General features: G+C 35.6%; 2 protein-coding genes and 1 long non-coding RNA gene across 6 annotated transcripts; 1 reads left to right on the forward strand and 2 right to left on the reverse strand.

The window, feature by feature from the left end:
• Positions 1-3,058: 3,058 nt before the first annotated feature.
• LOC131520472 (E3 ubiquitin-protein ligase TRIM39-like) lies at positions 3,059-9,211 on the reverse strand. 4 transcript variants are annotated; one of them, XM_058744732.1, is made up of 10 exons: positions 9,029-9,211; positions 8,656-8,717; positions 8,161-8,257; positions 7,397-7,950; positions 6,670-6,765; positions 6,295-6,528; positions 6,075-6,216; positions 5,753-5,830; positions 5,029-5,055; positions 3,059-4,714 (listed from the first exon to the last, which is right to left on the reverse strand). In XM_058744732.1, exons 3-10 carry the CDS (start codon positions 8,231-8,233, stop codon positions 4,176-4,178), a joined length of 1,743 nt encoding a protein of 580 aa, XP_058600715.1. In that variant the 5' UTR covers positions 8,234-8,257; positions 8,656-8,717; positions 9,029-9,211; the 3' UTR covers positions 3,059-4,175. The 4 variants fall into 4 exon arrangements, with proteins under 4 accessions (XP_058600715.1, XP_058600710.1, XP_058600712.1 ...); XM_058744727.1 differs by having other exon boundaries at positions 5,029-5,103; XM_058744729.1 differs by lacking the exon at positions 9,029-9,211 and adding an exon at positions 8,920-8,994 and having other exon boundaries at positions 5,029-5,103.
• Positions 7,499-8,299, forward strand: LOC131520474 (uncharacterized). The gene is made up of 3 exons (XR_009266069.1): positions 7,499-7,606; positions 7,794-8,042; positions 8,152-8,299. It is a non-coding gene; the product is annotated as an uncharacterized LOC131520474 (long non-coding RNA).
• A 5,323-nt stretch (positions 9,212-14,534) lies between the features above and the next one.
• Positions 14,535-15,515, reverse strand: LOC131520473 (odorant receptor 131-2-like). The gene has a single exon (XM_058744733.1). The coding sequence runs from the start codon at positions 15,513-15,515 to the stop codon at positions 14,535-14,537; it is 981 nt and encodes a 326-aa protein (XP_058600716.1).
• Positions 15,516-20,898: the final 5,383 nt, after the last annotated feature.

Below are 20,898 nucleotides of genomic sequence, written 5' to 3' on the forward strand. Positions count from 1 at the left end.
CTTTTCACGCTCTATATGTTACCCTTGGGAGATATTATCAGGAGACATGGTGTTAGCTTTCACTGTTATGCTGATGATACTCAGCTCTATATTTCTTCGCCCGGTGAAACACACCAAATTGAGAAACTAACGGAATGCATAGTCAATATAAAAACTGGATGACGAGTAATTTTTACTGCTAAATTCTGAAAAACAGAGGTGTTAATTATCGGACCTAAAACCCCACATGTAATAACCTAGAACATTATCTAACATTTGACGGCTGCTCTGTCAATTCTTCTTCATTAGTCAGGAACCTAGGTGTGCTGTTCGATAGCAATCTGTCATTTGAAAGCCATGTTTCTAGCATCTGTAAAACTGCATTTTTTCATCTCAAAAGCATATCTAAATTGCGACCAATGCTCTCAACGTCAAATGCAGAAATGTTAATTCATGCGTTTATGACCTCAAGGTTAGACTATTGTAATGCTTTATTGGGTGGTTGTTCTGCACGCTTGATCAACAAACTACAGTTAGTCCAAAATGCAGCAGCTAGAGTCCTTACTAGAACCAGGAAATATGACCATATTAGCCCGGTTCTGTCAACACTGGCTCCCTATCAAGCATCGGATAGATTTTAAAATCTTGTTAATTACTTATAAAGCCCTGAATGGTTTAGCTTCTCAGTACTTGAGCGAGCTCTTATCGCATTATAGTCCTCCACGTCCGCTGCGTTCTCAAAACTCCGGCCGTTTGATAATACCTAGAATATCAAAATCGACTGCGGGCGGCAGATCCTATTCCTATTTAGCACCCAAACTCTGGAACAGTCTACCTAACACTGTTCGGGAGGCAGACACACTCTGTCAGTTTAAATCTAGATTAAAGACCCATCTCTTTAGCCTGGCTTACACATAACACATTAATACGCTTCTATTATTCAAATCCGTTAAAGGATTGCTAGGCTGCATTAATTAGATCAACCGGAACCGGGAACACTCCCCATAACACACGATGTACTCGTTACATCGTAAGTAGAATGGCATCTACGCTAATATTTGTCTGTTTCTTTCCTAGTCTGTTTCTCAGTCCGTATCCGATCAGATGGTGGATCAGCACCAAGAGATGATGTCTACAGCCCTGATCGTCAGCGGAGACCAGGACACCCAGATGACCCCCAGAGATATATCCCCAGATATATCAACCAAAAATAACAAAATAACTAAAATATAATAAAATACCTAACTACATAATACTACTATTGTTAGAAATTGCAACAAAATTAAAATAGAAATATAAACTTTTGAACTGCGGGTTTCGTCTGGTCAGAGGAGAACTGGCCCCCCGACTGAGCCTGGTTTCTCCCAAGGTTTTTTTTCTCCATTCTGTCACGAGGGAGTTTTGGTTCCTTGCCGCTGTCGCCTCTGGCTTGCTCAGTTGGGGACACTTAATTTCTAGCGATTATCGCCGATTTGATTGCACAGATACTATTTAAACTAAACTGAGCTACACAATGACATCTCTGAATTCAATAATGAAATGCCTTTAACTGAAAATTTAAAATTGAGTGTTTAATCTTATCATTATACATTACTGACACTCTATCCTCCAATTTGATACTGTTAAGTGCTTTGACACAATCTGTATTGTAAAAGCGCTATATAAATAAAGGTGACTTGACTTGACTTGACTTATTCTAAGGCACATTTATAAAAATTACTTAAATGTCCTAATTCAACTATGGCCTAATCCTGGTTTAGTCTAAGCCCTGTCTGTGAAACCGGGCTAATGTTTGTGTTTTCATTAGCTCTCATTTTGAGTTATTACTATTACTATTACTATTGAACTATTAAAGTATTCAATTTCTACAGCAACTGATTTGGTGCCCATCATTCTCAGGGCCAGGTGGGGCTTCTTCCGGGGGGCCTATAAAATTAGAAATTAAATTGAAATGCATATTCAACAGTAAAATTAACTAAAATTACCAATAGTAACATATATACATACATACATATAAACATATAAGAGATAGAGATATAGAGATAAATGTCAAATGCATCTCAGACATGAACATATTTGCTTTGCTTAATCTTTTCATGTACAAATTACTTCTGAAAAGAAATATATATTTCCATTTAGAAATAATTTGTGTGTATACACAAACAAATTAATTCTAAAAGGACATATATATATATATCTTTTTAGAATTAATTTGTACATGAAAATACTGAAGAAACATCTGAAACGTCCAGAGCGCAAATGCAAATATGCACAGAAGAGTTTGCCAAATATGTTATTATTACAGTTTTAACTAAGGGTGCTCTTGTTTATTTATTTATTTTTATTTTTATTTTTTTTTATTTTTTTTGAGAGAGAGAGAGTTCCCTTTTTTTTTTAGTTTAGCTCCCTAAACTGGGCGCGACAAGATGCTTTCCTTATAGATTTAATATGTAATGTTATTTAAATATGGGAGCAGTTGGCAATCCTACTTTGCATGTTTTAAACACTTACAGTAGATTATGCTCTTACTTTGACCATGCATTAAATGCACTCCCTTGAAAGAGCGCAGTTTGCTGACATATTTACTTTAACTTCTCAGGTAATGTCCGTGGTATGATGACAACGACAGTGGTTACATATAAATATATTTAAATTGTTTGATCAAAATTAAGGCATTGAAGGCATGTTCATTTTTTATGAACAAATTTGGAAAAAAACAAATAAAAGTTTCCAAAGTCTAATTTAGTAGATTGCGTTATCTGCCTCAGGCAACGGCGGCACGGAGCACGAGTTAAATGAATATTTCTTCACAATAAAAGTTCACAATGTTGCCTAATAAGCCTGCTTAGGGCCCCATAAAGCCTTGGGCCGGCCCTTCACATACCATGTTGAATGTGGTGAGTACGTTCCAAAAATGTCACAAGGAGAAGTTCTGACATGATAAAAATTGTATATTTTTCTGAAACATTGTGAAAAACTGTATTTATAACATGAAAACAACAACAACAACATCTGGTGTATTAAGTATATTGGCAAAAAAAAAAAAAAAACCATTAACATGACCTTTTCACAATTTTTTTTAACAGCATCTTTATCTGTATACTTTACTGCCATGTCTTTGTTGACAGTTATCCTAATTTTTCTGTTTTTCCATAATCCATTTTTAATGCAATGACATTTATATGTAACCCTCCCCAGTGTAATAAGAAAATAAAAGTATTATAACAATGAATGAATGAATGCCTTTCCCTCCTCATTTCACTCTAAAAAGTATTTAGTTGCTCTCAAAAACAATAAAAAAGAAAGATAAGAAAGTTCCCTTTTGCTGAGCTACAGTATCATTTACACATGCTTTAGTATACAATACAATACAATACAAATTGTATTTCTATAGCACATTTAAAACAACCGCCGTTGACCAAAGTGCTTTCCAGCATCATTACATAATCACACAAACAAAATTAAAAATTAAATCCTGATCACTCTAATCAATTCTAAAAGCTATACTATGGGGAAGATTTAATATGCATTGGAAGCGGGTTCCTTCCATTCAATTGGAAGAGGGCTCCCTTTGATTTTAATCTAGTTTTAAGAACATTAAGAATCATCTGACTCAAAGATCTCATATTCCATGTATTTTGGTGAGGAATCACAAGGTCACCAATATACTGTATTTTGGGGCAATGCCATGCAACACTTTAAAAACCATCAACAAAACCTTAAATTTAATTCTAAATTTTACAGGCAACCAATGTAAAGAAACCAAAACTGGGGAAATTCTCTCTCTCTTCTTTGTGCGAGTCAAAAGTCTGGCAGCAACATTTTGTACTTACTGAAGGCGAGATAATTGACCCTGTGAAATACCTATATATACAGATATAAATTATTATTAATTTCAGGATAATAAATTATGTTGTGTGTTTATGATATTTTATTACATTTATTAAAAGAAATGTACAAACTGCTAAACCACGATGAACACAGATGCGTTTCACATGTAATTTAACTTTTGAGCAGTAAAAGAAAATGGCTTTAGCAAACATTTCTGACCCTTCAGAGCAAAAATGAAATGAGAGAAGCAGGTTTTCAAAGCTGAAAAACTAATGTGGCAAAAATGTGATAACATAATCCATCATTTCAAAACAAAGTATTCATGCTGTAGTCCTAAATCCTATTTTCATATTTGTGGTGTATATTCATTTATTGCATCTAATTATCAGTGGAGCTTCATTTCTACCTTTTTTATTATCATAAGGGCTAAAGTATGGGAAGAGTTTCTCAGTGAAAGACTGACCAGTGAAAGAATAAATACAAGATCTGGACTTCACATCATAAAAGGAGACCAAACCCCCCTCATAATCCACAAACACACCCACAACCTGAGGCTTCACTCTCAGAGGCAGAGGGACAAAGGCAGATTCACAAACCAGATACTGATTCTCATTCCTCAGGATTATAATCCAGTATCCAGCTTCAGGAACTGCTGTGATCATTCCCTTCCTGTTAATGGATTCTCTGGCCACTCCTATATCCCAATCAGTCTTTCCATTTACCTGCACCTCAAAATAAAATCTCCCTGAGCTGAAACCCTCTTTTGCCAGGACACAGGGACAGTAATCAAACCTCTTTGGGTTGTATGGGACTTTAAGCTTAATATCTCTATATGCCACTCTTTTTCCATGATCAGACAGAATGAGATTTGGATGAGCTGTATCAGGATCCAGAGTCACAGCCACTGAAAGAGAGAGATCACAATACTTCACGATATAACAGTTTTCATGCATTTAATATGAAAACAAAGTAGTCTGTGACATTTAAAGATTTACACATAAATTGCAGGTTAATGATCTATTAATTAAATACACTGAAAATGCATTTCACATATTGCATGATCACGATATACCTCTCTTATGATGAGCATATCTTAATTTTTATCTGAATTAAAACATACAAAGAGTACATTTCTAAAAACTTGGCACATGTGTTTTTAATTGAGATTTCTAGAAAGATTTTTTTTGTGGACACTTTCACTATCTTTAACCCACGTACCTGCATATTGCTGCATTGTCTTCTGAACTGGGGAGACAAACGGCATAGCTGTATCAGGATCCATAGTCATATCCACTAAAATAGAGAGATATGACAACTTCACAACGCAGTTCTATGTTTAATATATCTAGTGTTTAATATAAAAAACAAAGTATTATTTATAGACAAGATTGTGGTTTAATCATCTACTCCTTTAATATATTACAATGCATTTCACATATACTGCATGATATGGATACACCAAAAATGCACAGCATATTTGAACTGAATTAAAACTTTTGTACACCAAATCAAAGTTATGTTTTGCAACCAACAAATCATGTTCTACCAACATGCAGAAAATACCATAGAGAAGACAGTGGACCCTCATGACTGTGTGTCAGGGTCAATCAGTCTGTTAAAATATCACATAATTTGACCTTTTTATAACCACGTAGTGTTAGTTCAAGTAAAATGTCATGTGGTGTGAGTTTTCAAAAACAAAGATATTGTTAATTCATGATATTTGTAAAGAAAATTACACATTATTTAAGAAAAATATACAATACATATAATACATCCAATGTGTGAGAAAAATATAGTATAAAAAAATAGTATAAAAGCATAAAAGTAACACATTAATATAAAAAGTACATTTATAAGAACTCGCTACATGTTTTAAATTAGATTGTTTAAAAATAATTTTCTTTTTTGTGGACACTCTTACTGTTATTGACCTGCATACCTCCATATTGCTGCATTGTCTTGTGAGCACTCTCAGTGTCACTGACTCTTGTATCTGCATGCTGCATTATCTTCTGAACTATAGAGACAAAAGACATTAAAAGATAATGAGGCAAATATGGTAAACTGGTAGTTTTAGGTTGAAAAACATGTGTAGACCACTTAATATTAATTTATTATTAACTGAATCGCTCAAAATTAACAATATTTTTTTTTGTGTGTGACACCAGGCCTATTTATGATTGCATGTTGACTATTATGTTTTGATAAACATGTTTTGTTAAAAAAAGAAAGCACGTACAATGCATTTGATATTTTCTTACCAGTTATGCTGAGTTTCTCATCTAGAGTCGTCTGTAGTTGAGTCAGAGATCTTATCAGAGTTTCCGCACTCAGCTGAGTGTCACTAATACTGATCTCAGTGCAGCTGCTGGTGTGTGGAGGTCTGCTCAGCGATGTGTAAATCTACAGCAGGAGAGAGCAGAAATCTCTCAGCACGGGGAGTTGTTGTGCTGTGCTGTGAACATACAGAAGGACACTGACCTGTAGGAAGTGCAGGTGATCCTCGGTGTGTGAAAGCTGCTCCAGCTCAGCGTCTCTCCTCTTTAGCTCAGTGACCTCCTGCTCCAGCTCTTTAATCAGCTCTTCAGCCTGCTTCTCTGCTACTCTCTGCTTCTGCTCCATCATCTCCAGCAGCTCAGACTGACATCTCTCAATGGAGCGTATCAGACCAGTGAAGAGCTCAGTACTCTCTGCTTTCTCTTTCTCTGATGATTCCTGTTAGATCAAGAAGTCAGAAGATAAGAGCATTATTTCAATTTTTATAAAGCCAAACATTAGCTTTGACCAGGACAGGAGAAGTAGGATAAATTATGACAAAATGCCATGCCTTTTCCAATGGTAAATCATTATACTCACATTTTTTACTTCCTTTAAGTGTCTGATGTCTTGTATTCTCTTCATTCTCTCCTGGATCATCTGCCGCACGTCTGTCTGCACCTTCATCAGCTGAGGCTACATAAACAACACAACACACCACACAGACACTCAACAGATTCAATCATTGAATCTAACAAAAAACAGGTAAATACTTGATTTACAACCTGGTCTCATTGGAAAAACATGACTACAGTTTTGCAAGACTTCAGAAACATACATAGGCCTACATTATTTTCTGAAGTGTCTAGCTGAAATTAACACCAGTGGCAAACTCCAAACTTTTATTCCTTTTCACACAATTTATGATTGCACGGTCAGATTATAAATTAATAAAACAGACTTATTTTACACAATACTATCTTATGAATTCAAATCACTTTTTTTGCGTTTCAGTCTCACAGGAATATCAACACTATTCATCGGAAATGCAGCAACACGTGCAAAAATCAATGTAATAAAATAGTTGTTAAATTTGGAACCGCATACTAACATGGATACCATAAAATTATAGGGTAAAAATAGAAGTAGTAGTATAGTATGCGGTTCCGAATTCAACAAATACTGTAACTCGATCGCGTCCATCTGTTTCGGGGAAATAAATTAAATGGGCTTTTAGCGCCTCCCAGTGGACGTTTCAATGTGTATCTTTTGCAATTCCCATAATGCAACAATTTTCCATAATCCGCCAAGGTCACATTGTTGTTACCTTCCTCTCTCCGCTCTCCTCTTCTACAGCAACAGTGTTGTGGTTTTTGTGGTCTTTCATTCCGCAGAGCAAACACACACATGTCTGATCATCTCTACAGAACAGCTCCAGAGGTTTTCCATGTGTCTGACAGATATAGCACTCAAGATTCTCCAGAGGATCAATCAGTTTGTGTTTCTTTAAATGTGCAACTCTCTGATGAGGCTCCAGGTGAGTTTCACAGTAAGAGCTCTGACACACCAGACACATCTTCAGCGCTTTCATCTTTATATCATCACAGATGTCACAGAGAACCTCAGATTTACTCAGACCAGACTTTTCCTTAAAGAGCTGCACAACCTGTCTGAGTGCTGTGTTGATCATGAGGTCGGGTCTTTTACCGAATGTTGCTCTACAGGCTGGACAATTGCAGGTCTGAGTGTTGTTCCAGCACTGGTTCAGGCAGCTCTTACAGAAGTTGTGTCCACATGGAGTGCTGACTGGATCAGTTAACAAATCCATACAGATCGAGCACTTGAGCTCCTCTGAGAGAGGACCTCTGGGGAATGACAGAGCTGTAGAGAAAGATGAAGGATAATTTATCTCCTAACTGATAAATGCAAAGTGAATGATTAAATCTAGAATAAAAACTCATCAACAATCACCGGTTAGTATATCATAGTAATATCATGCAGGAAAAAAAACAACACATTTTCATTTGATGTGATTTTAGGACTCTTTTCACATTATTATTCTGTCTTTCATTATTTCTTTAGGTTACTAACATAATGGTGGTTCATCCAGACTCCTTCTCCTGACCTCAGTTGGTTTTTGTGATGCTGATGAAGATTGTGCCATCACTCTTAATTCCCTTTTTTAATTCTGTTCACAGTAAACACAGACATATCTCATAAAATATGACCAAGAAACATGAGAATATAGAATTGTCAAACTTTCATCCACTGCAGCCAAATATGCTGTTCGGATAAAAAGTACACGAGTACAAAGTTCACTGATCGTAAAGAATCGTTTTTTTTAAAGTGTTGACTTGAAAAATGTTTTTAAAAAAATGGATACAAAAACAAAATTATCACAATCTCAGACCTTGCTGCATTTAAATGTTCATTTAAATTTTTTATTTTATTTTATTATTTTTATATATTCTTTACAGAAGCAAGCAATTACAAATTGGAATCAAACCAAATCAAGTATCAATACCACAAAATGTTTTCACACAAATCAGTTGTAAGGTAAAATATCAATGTAAAACAAGAGCATACCTTTTGCTTTCGGTTTGTCTGCAGTTCATGTACTTCCTGAATCTGTTGTGCGATGACAATTTCTGCACACATCAAACTTTAATTTGCAATCCGCAAATGATGTTCTCTTAATACAATTTTGATACCATTTCAGTGAAATAAACCCCATAAATACTAAACATTTGACTCTTAAACCTGGTTTTACCAAACTTTACCCCAGTTAGATATTCAGAGACATACCAATAAACTGTTCAGTAAAATCTCTTTTATATTTTCATCACTTACCTGTGTGTGAGGTTTCAGCTGTGCTCACAGGTCTTAGATTGCCTGAATATATGTTCTGTTGTTTAAAAAGAATATTTTGCAAAGTTTTCCGTGCACTGAAAGCTCTCACCTGCAGTGATGTCACAGCTCCTCCCATCTTTGCGTAATGAAATTAGCTCTTTTCAGAGGGAATCGAATCTAAAGATTTGGGATCAACTTGATTAAAATTGATTCAAAATGTATAGCTTGCACTTTATCAACTATTCGTCCAGCATGTAGTAGAATTGAGTGTGTCTTACCAATTCTGTTTGTATTACTCCATGGCCAACGATAATAATACAAAACTAGTATTTGGTTAAATATTAGCAAGGTAACAAAGATCACCAGCTCAAGACAGTAACTTAAGCACATAAACACAAAACACTGCTCTTTAAAATGAAACACGAAGTTTATTGAGCTACTCTAATAGTAGGGTAGACTGAGTACAGTAGAGACACTTTCTGCTTTTTTCATCACTACACAAAAACTAGATGCTGAAATGAAGTGATATTTCACATGATATTTCTTTTGCTTGTGTACTAAAATATCATAAATGGATGATAGCCATGAGTAGTTTATATTTTCCACAATTAGCTAATAAACATGAGGTGCATTTTTGTCTCAACTGTACCCATATGGTGTACAGTTGAAACAGTAGCATGGTACAGTTGAGACACCCATTCTTAATGCTCTAAAGCTGGCTAAGCATTTATTGCAAATGTAATAAATTGCAAAATTACAGTTTTAATAATTACAGTTTAAAAATAAATTTATTTATTTGCTTTATTTAATTCAGATTAGGAACAAATATTTAACACTAGAAAATATATGGCAAACAGTACAAATGTAAACATACCAGTGAAAATAACAATATACATACCTGTATATTCTATAATCCTACCCCTAAACCTATGCATCACTTGAAACTTTCTGCATTTTTACACTTTCAATCATTCTGTATGATTTATAAGCTTAATCACGGGACCTAAAAAATATTCCCATAAGGTTAAAATTTACTGCTATTATACTTGTGGGGACATTTGTGACCCTGGACCACAAAACCAGTCATAAGTGTCAATTTTTCGAAATTGAAATTTCTACATCACATGAAAGCTGAATAAATATTCTTTCCATTGATGTATGGTTTGTTAGGATATGACAATATTTGGCCGAGATACAACTATTTGAAAATCTAATATCATAAAATCATAAAAGAAAGATAGATAATTTTGACCCATATAATGTATTTTTGGCTATTGCTACAAATATAGCCATGCTGCTTAAGACTGGTTTTGTGGTCCAGGGTCACATATATCGCCTTTACTGTTAGTATATAACTCTGACCATTTATTATATCTGACATGTGAGATGGGATTTTTTAGTAGCAGGGCTAAAGTACGGGAAGAGTTTCTCAGAGAAACACTGACCAGTGAAAGAATAAATATGAGATCTGGACTCCACATCATAAAAGGAAACCAGACCCTCCTCATAATCCACAAACACTTTTACCTCCACCTCAAATTAAAAGCTCCCTAAACTGAATCCCTGTTTGGCCGGGACAGAACAACACGTGTCAAACCTCTCTGGGATGACTGGGAGTTAATATCACCACAAGATACTTGTTTTCCCATCATCAGACAGTCAGACTTCACAATACATCAGTTTTCATGTGTTTAATATCTAGATTATCTAAAAATGTAGACTTTATTATGCTTTTAAACTTTTGTTGTATGACAGTGTGAACATGCACATCACAGATTGTACCTGCATATTGCTGCATATTCACTTCTACTGTGGAGACAAATGACAGAAAATTTGAACAGTTTTAATATGATACACCTTCAGCTCTTATTCTCTGATGGATCTTTGTTTTTGCTGGTCTTCCTTATTGCTTCCTGTAAATTACCAACACTGGTTAATATGTTTGAGGCCAGCGTCTATAAGGTGAAAAGAGTCAAGTAACAAAACTTAATCTCAGCAAACTTCCTTACACAAAACAGGTGTAAGATAATACAACCCGAATTCCGGAAATGTTGGGACGTTTTTTAAATTTGAATAAAATGAAAACTAAAAGACTTTCAAATCACACGAGCCAATATTTTATTCACAATAGAACATAGAGAACATAACAAATGTTTAAATGGAGAGATTTTACACTTTTGTCCACTAAATGAGCTCATTTCAAATTTGATGCCTGCTACATATCCTATTGACAATGACGAATTAATAATAGCCAAAAGAGGATCTATGACTTCTGGAAGCACCTCTTTTAGTAGTTTAGATGGAATCGGGTCTAACATACATGTTGTTGGTTTAGATGATTTAACAAGTTAATTAACAAGTCATTAACACTTGTTTCTCTAGATAATGTTATATGAAGCACCATTACTTCAAAGAAGTTATACTTAAAGCCTGCCCTCTGAGAAATACTGAGAATATTGCTATAAATTGTAGCAACACCTACCCCTTTGCCTTTCGGACGCGGCTCATTTTTATAACGGTAATCTTGGGGGGTAGACTCGTTTAAAATAATGTATTTATCTGGTTTAGCCAGGTTTCTGTCAAACAGAGCACCATCTAGGTTATGATCAGTGATCATAGAAAGGGACCTGATATTCAGTACGCCAAGCTTTATCATTTGTTTCTCTGTATTATATATATTTTTTATTTGTTGAACATCAATTAAATTGTTACTCATAAATTGGTTTGGAGGTTTTTTGTATTTTCTAGTTCGGGGAACAGACACAGTCTCTATAGTGTGATATCTAGGTGAAAGAGTCTGTCTGCTCCCTGACCTGGGCCCCAGTCAAGTACGAACTCTAAGACTATGTTCCATATTTCTAGAGAGAAAAGCGGCACATCTATCATGCAAAAAGGAAGCCATATGGTCCAGAAGCGCCGTCGTCTCCTGTGGGCCAAGGCTCATTTAAAATGGACTGTTTCAAAGTGGAAAAGTGTTCTATGGTCAGACGAGTCCAAATTTGGCATTCTTGTTGGAAATCACGGACGCCATGTCCTCCGGGCTAAAGAGGAGGAGTCTTCCAGCGTATCATCAGCATTCAGTTCAAAAGCCAGCATCTCTGATGGTATGGGGGTGCATAAGTGCATAGAGTATGGGCAGCTTGCATGTTTTGGAAGGCACTATGAATGCTGAAAGGTATATAAAGGTTTTAGAGCAACATATGCTCCCCTCCAGACGATGTCTATTTCAGCAGGACAATGCAAAACCATATACTGCAGCTATTAAAACAGCATGGCTTCATAGTAGAAGAGTCCGGGTGCTGAACTGGCCTGCCTGCAGTCCAGATCTTTCACCTATAGAGAACATTTGGCACATCATTAAACGAAAAATACGTCAAAGACGTTCACAAACTCTTCAGTAGCTGGAAACCTATATATCAGGCAAGAATGGGACCAAATTCCAACACCAAAACTCCAGAAACTCATAACCTTGATGCCCAGACATCTTCAAACTGTTTTGAAAAGAAGAGGAGATGCTACACCATGATAAACATGCCCCCGTCCCAACTATTTTGAGACCTGCAGCAGGCATCAGATTTGAAATGAGCTCATTTTGTGTATGAAATTGTAAAATTTCTCCATTTAAACATTTGTTATGTTATCTATGTTCTATTGTGAATAAAATATTGGCTCACGTGATTTGAAATTCTTTTAATTTCCATTTTATTCAAATTTAAAAAACTTCCCAACATTTCCGGAATTCGGGTTGTATTATCTTACACCTGTTTTGTGTAAGGAAGTTTGCTGAGATTAAGTTTTGTTATTTGGGTTGTATGTAGCCTATCTTTAAAAATATAGAATCAGAATTTTTATTTACAGTTTTCATACATGTGCCAGCACAGATCAAACATTGCTTTGCATTAATGAAATAGCAAACATCAATGCAATTCTTATACCATTTCATTGACATAAAAAAGAATAATAAAACACAAAAAAAGGAATAAATGCATAAAAGATCTTCCTACCACCCATGCCTACTAAATTCCTCATCTGAGAGGTTATCATCACCTTACATAAACAGAGCTTGTTGGGGGGGCCTGGTCGGTAGTATATAATGTATGTGTATATATTATATATCATTTATATATTTTATATATATATATATATATACATACACACACACACACACACACACACACACATACATAGATACATACATACATACATATACCTGCAGAGTTTAGATTGAACCCTAATCAAACACCTAATCCAGCTAATCAAGGTCCCTCGGTCCGTTCGCCATGGGGCCCGGTGCGACCGCACCAGGTGCACCGCCCAAAGGACGACCCTGGTTGGAGCACGGTTGGCCCTCCAGGAACTGTTTACACCCCTGACTTAGAAGGTAGACAGTGACCTCTTGTGGTGAGTAAGAGGTACTGTAGTAGCCGATAAAATACAATGCTGCTGAAGTTAAATAATAATAATAATAATAATAATAATAATAAATAAATAGATCAATCAATCAATCAGTGCTATTTGAATAAGAGACATTTTAACTTGTAAAAATCATGCAAGGCCAAGGCACTCAAGGATAAGTAAAATAGTTTATTTTCCCCATCCAACAATAGGGTCACTTTAGAGCCATTTTGGTTTCCTTTATTTTCTTCTTTTAGCTAAATCAACAGTTGTGCACACATTAAATGCTCCATATCCAACATCATATTCAGGAACAGGAATCAGGAAAGGCAGTTTAAGTTATAGCTGAGGAAATAACCTCATTATTTTATCATTTTACAGCCTTGTGGAAGAACACCGAAAACACAGTAGATGTACATCTAGATTTTAGAATCATTTTGTACAGTAGTGTAACTGCAGTACTGCATGTTCTGATGTACTGTAGTATATTCTAAACAGTAGAGAGCTGTCATTCTTGGTTTATAAAGAACTTTTACAGAAGAAGACATTGAAAACCTTGATTAAAATTGGTAATGAGGACTTCGTGAGCAGTTTTGGAAAAGTGACCTAAGTTTTGAGAAATGGCTTGTAGGGAAAAAATATAAAATTACTTTAATGATTTAAAAAATAAGAAAATAAAACATTCTGAGGGCCATTTTGTCTTGACTCTTTCCAATTCATTACATTTGACTATCTGTGTCATGATAATCTATCAGTAGAAAAAGGCCTGTCCCAAAGCTATCTTGATTAATAAAACAATGTATGTGCATTATATTATAATTAAGCTACCACTGCCTCTTATTTAGGTATTAGAAATTTGATGCCAAATGATTTCACCTGTAGCTACTACCTGACACACTCTTACTATACTTGATCTACTGACAGTCTTAATTTAAAAAAAAAAATACATCTTTTAAATTACTGTCACAACCATTGATATATTCAATAGATTGTATTAAGTAAAATATTTAATCATTAAATAATACATAATAATTTATTAATAAAATGTTTGTATTTTAAATATTTAATAAACATCAAATATTTTGTCATACATAGCATACCCACTGCAAGCCAAAATGTATGTATAAATAAGTTATTATAAATTATTAAAATTAATGCTAAACATTAGTGGTGTTCATTTGAATGAAACAATATACTACACAATACACATTATGTGAGGTTTAATTGTGTATGGAAATGCTTACTACACCTCTGAAGGTTTTACCATCTCTTATTTTGTGCTTATTACAAACCAAAATGCCACAAAAGGCATAATATTTAAGAGCATTATAAAACTTTTCATCTCGTAATCCATAAACTAAGGGACTCAAACAACGAGGCAAGATCAAAAACAAAATGAAATTTGTGTATCTTACATTCACAAACAGCATGACATTTACTTTCCATAAAGGCATTTCTATGTAAGGGATTAAAAGCTGCATCATACACAGAAGCAGCTGAACACCATGGAGAATTATAGTTTTGAGACCCTTATTTGTTGAGTTTTTCCTCTCTGAGGAGGCAGATCTGGCCACCAGCATAATCTTGATGTAGGTGGAGACAATAGTACTCAACATTATGAAGAATAAGAGCTGCAGACTCGTCGCTCTCATGTCTGCCAGCCATTTTATCTGTAACATGGCCTCCACTGTACACACAACATAAAGATGCAAGACACCAGGAGGAATATAGACAAAACAGACTATGAAAATAAACAATGGGATGATAAAACTGACACTCCATATGATGAGAAGCCCAATTAAGGTGTTTTTAGGGGTGGAGATGCTGGAATGTCTTAAAGGCATACATATGGCCACATAGCGCTCCAAACACATGGCTACAAGAGTCATAGGTGAAACAACAGCGATCAAAGACGTAAGTGTGCAGAAGATATAACAAGGAATTATATGCACAGGGTACTGGTAAAATGACCCCATGAGGGTTAAATCAGTCAACAGCATAAGAGCAGAGTCAGCAAAAAGAGTCTGAGCAAACAGAATGTAGCGTGTTTCCCTGAAGGTCTCTTTCTTCAGAAAGGTGAAAATCATCAGTCCGTTCACATAGAGAAGAATCCCCACCAGTACCTGCACCAGCAAAAGCTTCTCATTTACTACGTTCAGATTAGACGTGCTGCTCAAATTATTGTTTTGAGTTAAGTTCATCTTGACAGCAAAAATAAGCCATAAAAAAACTTCATGAAGTCAGAAGGTGTAAGTTGTGATGTACCTCAAGGCAAATGGATTGAACCTCCTAACTCTCCACCCTTTGTGCTGTTTTTATAGATCTTTAGGTGGGCTGGGCCTTTATTTTGTTTACAGAGCCTCATATGTCATCAGTGCAGATGTTTCTATAATCTCAGTGCTGATTTCATCATTTGGCATGAATCTGAGAACAAAAAGGTAGCTACAATTTTAGATTTAAAAAAGATAGTGTGTGTGAGTTTTTTTAGGCCTGTAGAAACAAATCAAATAAATCAGTGGCATTAACATCATAGTTTAACTTTACTTTAACATAAAAGGGAAACATATACTTTTAGGAAAATTCAGGCATTAAATCTGTTGTAGAAAATAACCATGTTTTTTTTCTCTCTCTCTCTCTCTCTTTTTTTTTTTTGTTTTTTGCCAGTTGGTGGCAAATCATTGTCTTAATGAGTGAGTCATTGAATCATTTAGGCAAATTATTTGTTCAAAATGACTGATTCATTTAGAGAAAAAGCAAGTGACTGGCTGCAGGGGCGGATCATCATCACACAGCCAAGAATCTGAGAACGGCTTGATTTGAAAAAGGGGATTTATATGGATTTAAAAAAAAAAAAAAAAAACACTGGGTGGATTTTTATCATTATAGGGTGGTTGTGTACACACACTGCCAACAAACATTTCAGTTCAAAAGTGAATTTTGCATCCGATGACCCCTTTAAAGTGGGGGTCATGTCACAGCCATCTTCTAGAATGCCCTTGACAGCCACCAGAGGACACTCCTCCCAGATCATTGCTCCTGGCATTGGACTTCACCTCCCATTACCCTTTGCCCGGTCTCATTGCCTACAGCTGTGTGTGATTACCTATTTAGCTCACCTGTATACTATGCTCACTGAGCTTTGGGCTGTGGAAGAATTGCTCTCTGCTCTGTGGCTCTTGCAGGTGACTGTTCTGTTTCTCCTTGTGTGATGCTTTTTGCCTTCTTGCCTCATGTGGATTACGGTTTTGGTTTAGTTTATTAAATGCTGCACTTGGATCTTCCATAGAGTCTGTGAGTGTTTCGTGACAATGGCAGAGTGGGTATTCTGTCCCCCCAAAGTGTCCGCTAGAGGATACAGTGCAAGTTCCCACTTGAAGGGGAATGTCTCGGGTTATGCATGTAACCATGATTCCCTGGGAGGGGGAACAAGACACTGTATCCCTTTGATATGCACTGTAAAAAATCCAATTAACAAAATGTTGGAAGGGCAAAAATATTTAAGTTGAACTAATTTTATTGATTGGGCTTAGTTGAGAAGACATATTATATCAAGTCTGTACAAATATATTATGAAAACATTAAATGTTGACTGTATTTGAAAATAACCATTCATTCAGAATGCTAAATGTTGACTAAACTAATAAAAACAAATCCAGCTAAAACTGAGATCATTCTGCACGTGCATGCACCTGAGTGACTTCGCGGGAGAAACAGCGCCGCCATCTTGTCAAGTTCACGCATCAGGTAAGTCCCACTAAATAAATGTTATTTTTTTAGACTGAATTTAACGAGAAAATCATGCAACATTTTTTGAGTGGACATTTATAAAGTGTTTTATGAGTTGTATATCCAAAGAAAAGTGGATATAAGACAGTGTAGGCTATGTCAAGTTCAAGCGTCAGGTAAAGTTAAGTCAAGTGGCACTGAATAAATATTTGTACTTAACGTTAGACTGAATTTATCAAAATGTATATTTAAAAGGAGTAAATGTTTCATTTTAAAATGTATATATTTATACACAAACGTACAACATACTAAAACATCGAATAAGCATTGTAGCCTATGATATGTCTGAGGGAAATTTAAGTGAAGGGAATGTGGTCTTTCTTTCCTTTAATCCATAAAACACTTAATATCAAAAGCTTTGTTACTATAATGAATTTTAGCTAATTTTGGCGTGTTGTATGATATTTTTGTGTTTCCGTGACGTGAAAAGATATGAAGAGATTGTGCGGTCTTTCTCTCTTTTATAATATTTTATAATATTATATTTAATATATAATATTTCTCTCTATTGATATATACTAATGCGCTCATTTGAAGTTAACATGGGCGTGTCGAATGGGTTTTTGGGTGTGTAAACTTTTGCAATTGTCCCGTGAAGTAAAAAGATGACATTAAACTTTACTAACAACCAGCCACGGTGAAATGTCGCTCTTTTCAAACGGAGCGGATTAACGTTACACAGCGTTTCTGGTCTCGTGAAGGCGCTTCGGAAGAGAAGTTTGTCGTTCCGAACAAAAGTGAACAACTGAATCGTTTCACAAGGCCCTTCAAAGTGTCTCAGTCAGTTCCCTAGGTAGTGAATCACTAGATTGTGCTCACTAGTTCTCACTAGGTCCTGCACTGGGAAAGACCGTGGCTCAGTGAACACTGGGACAGTGACCATTGGTATTTATCAACAACAGGCCGGACCGTTATATTTTGATATTATTTTTATGCTATTTGAGGTAACTTAGCCCTATAATATGAAATGTACATGTTCTATTACAAATTCAGTCAGCATCAATGCTCCCTGTTGTGCAAAAGATTGTGGAATGGATTTGTGCCAAAAAAATAAAAATAAAGGTTGCAATTTTTGTTTCTTCACAAATTTAATCAACTAATATGGATACATTGTAAATTATTTAAAAGGCATCATTTAATTTTTTTAACTTAAAATGTTCTTTCTCCATCAGGGTGTGGCCAAAGGTTTCATTGCTGCTTTGTCATCTTTGCAAGATTTCAGATGCAACCCAGTCAGTTCTTCCAAGGCACCAAACACCAGACCGCTCCACTGCAGCTACATACTGTGTGTACTTTCAAGACTAGGAGTTTAAAACAAACTATTTTCCTGTTTGACTCCATACAATACTGATTGTGTCAAAGCAGCTTTACAAAGCGCCATGTGAATAAAGGTGACTTGATTTGATTTTATATACTGTAACACCTGTTTTTTTTTTTTTTTTTTGACGTCTGCCTCATTTTAAAGATGTAATATGTGTAAATGTTTGTTTGCTAACATTTTGTTTAGCTTGTTTAATTTCTTCTTAGTTCATTAAACAAAGTTGAATGAAGTTGAGGGTGAATTTTGCAGTTGTATTACAAATGTAATGTTTGTCAACTGGAGCTTTAAAGGGATAGTGCACCCACAAATGAAAATTTGCTGTTAATTTACTGACCCTTAGGCCATCCAAGATGCAGGTGACTTTTTTTTCTTTATTACTGTATGTTTAGTTTGTATGAAAATTTTGTTATTATATGTTGTATGTGTGTGTCTTTAGTGATTTGATAAACACCAGTTAATCATTTTTTAAAGGGGTGGTTTACTGCTTTTTTTCTTTGCTTGATTGTGTTTATGGGGTGCAATATAACACGTCTTCGTGTTTCGTTTGTTAAAAAACGCCTTATTTTTCATATATTTCACCTTTATTGTAAGCCGCTTTCTCCTCTGTCATTTGAACGACCGGTTGACTTCCTGATTCTCTGAAACCACTCCCTCAGAAACGGGCAATGGGCTCAGATTGGTTAGTTGGGCCGGTGTGTTGTGATTGGCTAAATTGCGTACTGCACATTGTCTGGAAACTTCACGCCCATCACCTTCACGGGCGACAGCTGCATGTGCTGCGGTCAAATGTAAATAATGGTGTCAATATTGCCGTATCAGTTTAAGCCAGAATCAGACCCAGAAAGCGGTAATGAAGAGAGTCAAGCAGAACTTCCGCAAGCACGGCTCTTACAAACGTTTCTGAATTAAGTTTGCTGTTGTGATCACATATCATTTTTTGAAGTTCGTAGACGTTTGTCTTATACACAAAATAGCATCGAACTAACTGGCTACTAAAATTATACATGCAAATACATTTAAAATTATGAAATCTTACTTACAGGTTGTGGCCCAACAACTGCTGCCTCTGGTTTTAAAGTTGGAACTGCTCCATGTTTTAGTAATAGTTTCTGTGTGAATCCGGCATTGAACTCGTGTAGATTCTGGAAGCTGTCTTCCGTAAAATGCGCAGCACAGAGAGCTAAATTAGGATTGTAATTGTCAGGAACATAATCAAACATAAATTTTAACCATTGTTGACGAACTACAGCGTCCGTAGGAAGCCCGAACACAGACCTGACAGCTGGGTGAAAATAACACCGTTTCGACGGCATGGCTACAACTCTGCACTATAACTCTTCCTCTTCGACAAAGCCGCAGAACATGGCCTTGCCCCCTCTTTGGCATGTTCCGGAGGGAGGGGTTGATGCAAATTTATGGGTTTTTTACGTATGCAACCCGGGAAGTATCTCGTTGTAGTCCCGTATGAGCCGTTTTTGTAGGCATTAAACTTCCTGATTTTTAAAAGACGATATCTCCGCTTACGTTGAACTTTCAGCGCAGCAACTTTGCGGATACTGTTCATGCACCAACAGCAACATTACACACTATTTAAAATGAAAAAAGTTAAATCGCAGTAAACCACCCCTTTAATAATTTTGTTAAACTATAAAAGTATGTTTATGTAGTTCCCCAGCAATGTCTTATGATGCCCAAATAATAAATCTTAGTTGAGGTAACATAAAACACATAGAGTAAAAGGTTAAATTTTAATTGTTATAACTTTCTGTAGTTTTCTATTTGTTTGACAAATTAAAACATTTTAGTTGAATGGACTATAATGGCTCGTTTCCACTGAGCGGTACGGTTCGGTTCAGTACGGTATGCAATTATTTCCGTTTCCACTGTCAGAAGTTGTGAATGGTACCAAAATAGCGAACCGTACCGTACAACTTTTTTGGTACCCTTCTATTGGGATACCTACACTGTTAAATTTCAATTGGCAGAATTTCAACAGTATAATCCTGTTATGTTCAAAAGCAGTACATTACTGTTTTTTTTTTTTTTTCGTTTTTGTGAAATTACATATACACAATATAACGGCATTCTACTGTATTTATAACTCGAAGGAAATAAAATATTACTATCCAGTATTTTTGTAAACTGCAGTCAGCACGCGAGGACTTTCATCCGTCTTGTTAACAGGTAAGTTCCCCTTTGCTTTGCGCGATTTCATAGACAAAATATACATTTGCTACTGCAACTAATCTGTATAGTGGATATTGGAAGTGACACTATCTTTTATTTGCTCTTTTCAGTGATAGGCTACACGTGCCAAATACGACATCATCGAGTGCAACTGGATTTCTGACTCTGTGATTCTGATTATATTATTCCCAATTACAGGGTGAGTTTCATTCGTTATGAGATCATTCTTATGCAAAGTTAAGTTTTCAAACACTGTTGCATTGAAATCACATTGATGTCTCTGTAACATG

Source organism: Onychostoma macrolepis, chromosome 15 (genome assembly GCF_012432095.1).
Source record: "Onychostoma macrolepis isolate SWU-2019 chromosome 15, ASM1243209v1, whole genome shotgun sequence".
Classification (NCBI taxonomy): domain Eukaryota; kingdom Metazoa; phylum Chordata; class Actinopteri; order Cypriniformes; family Cyprinidae; genus Onychostoma; species Onychostoma macrolepis.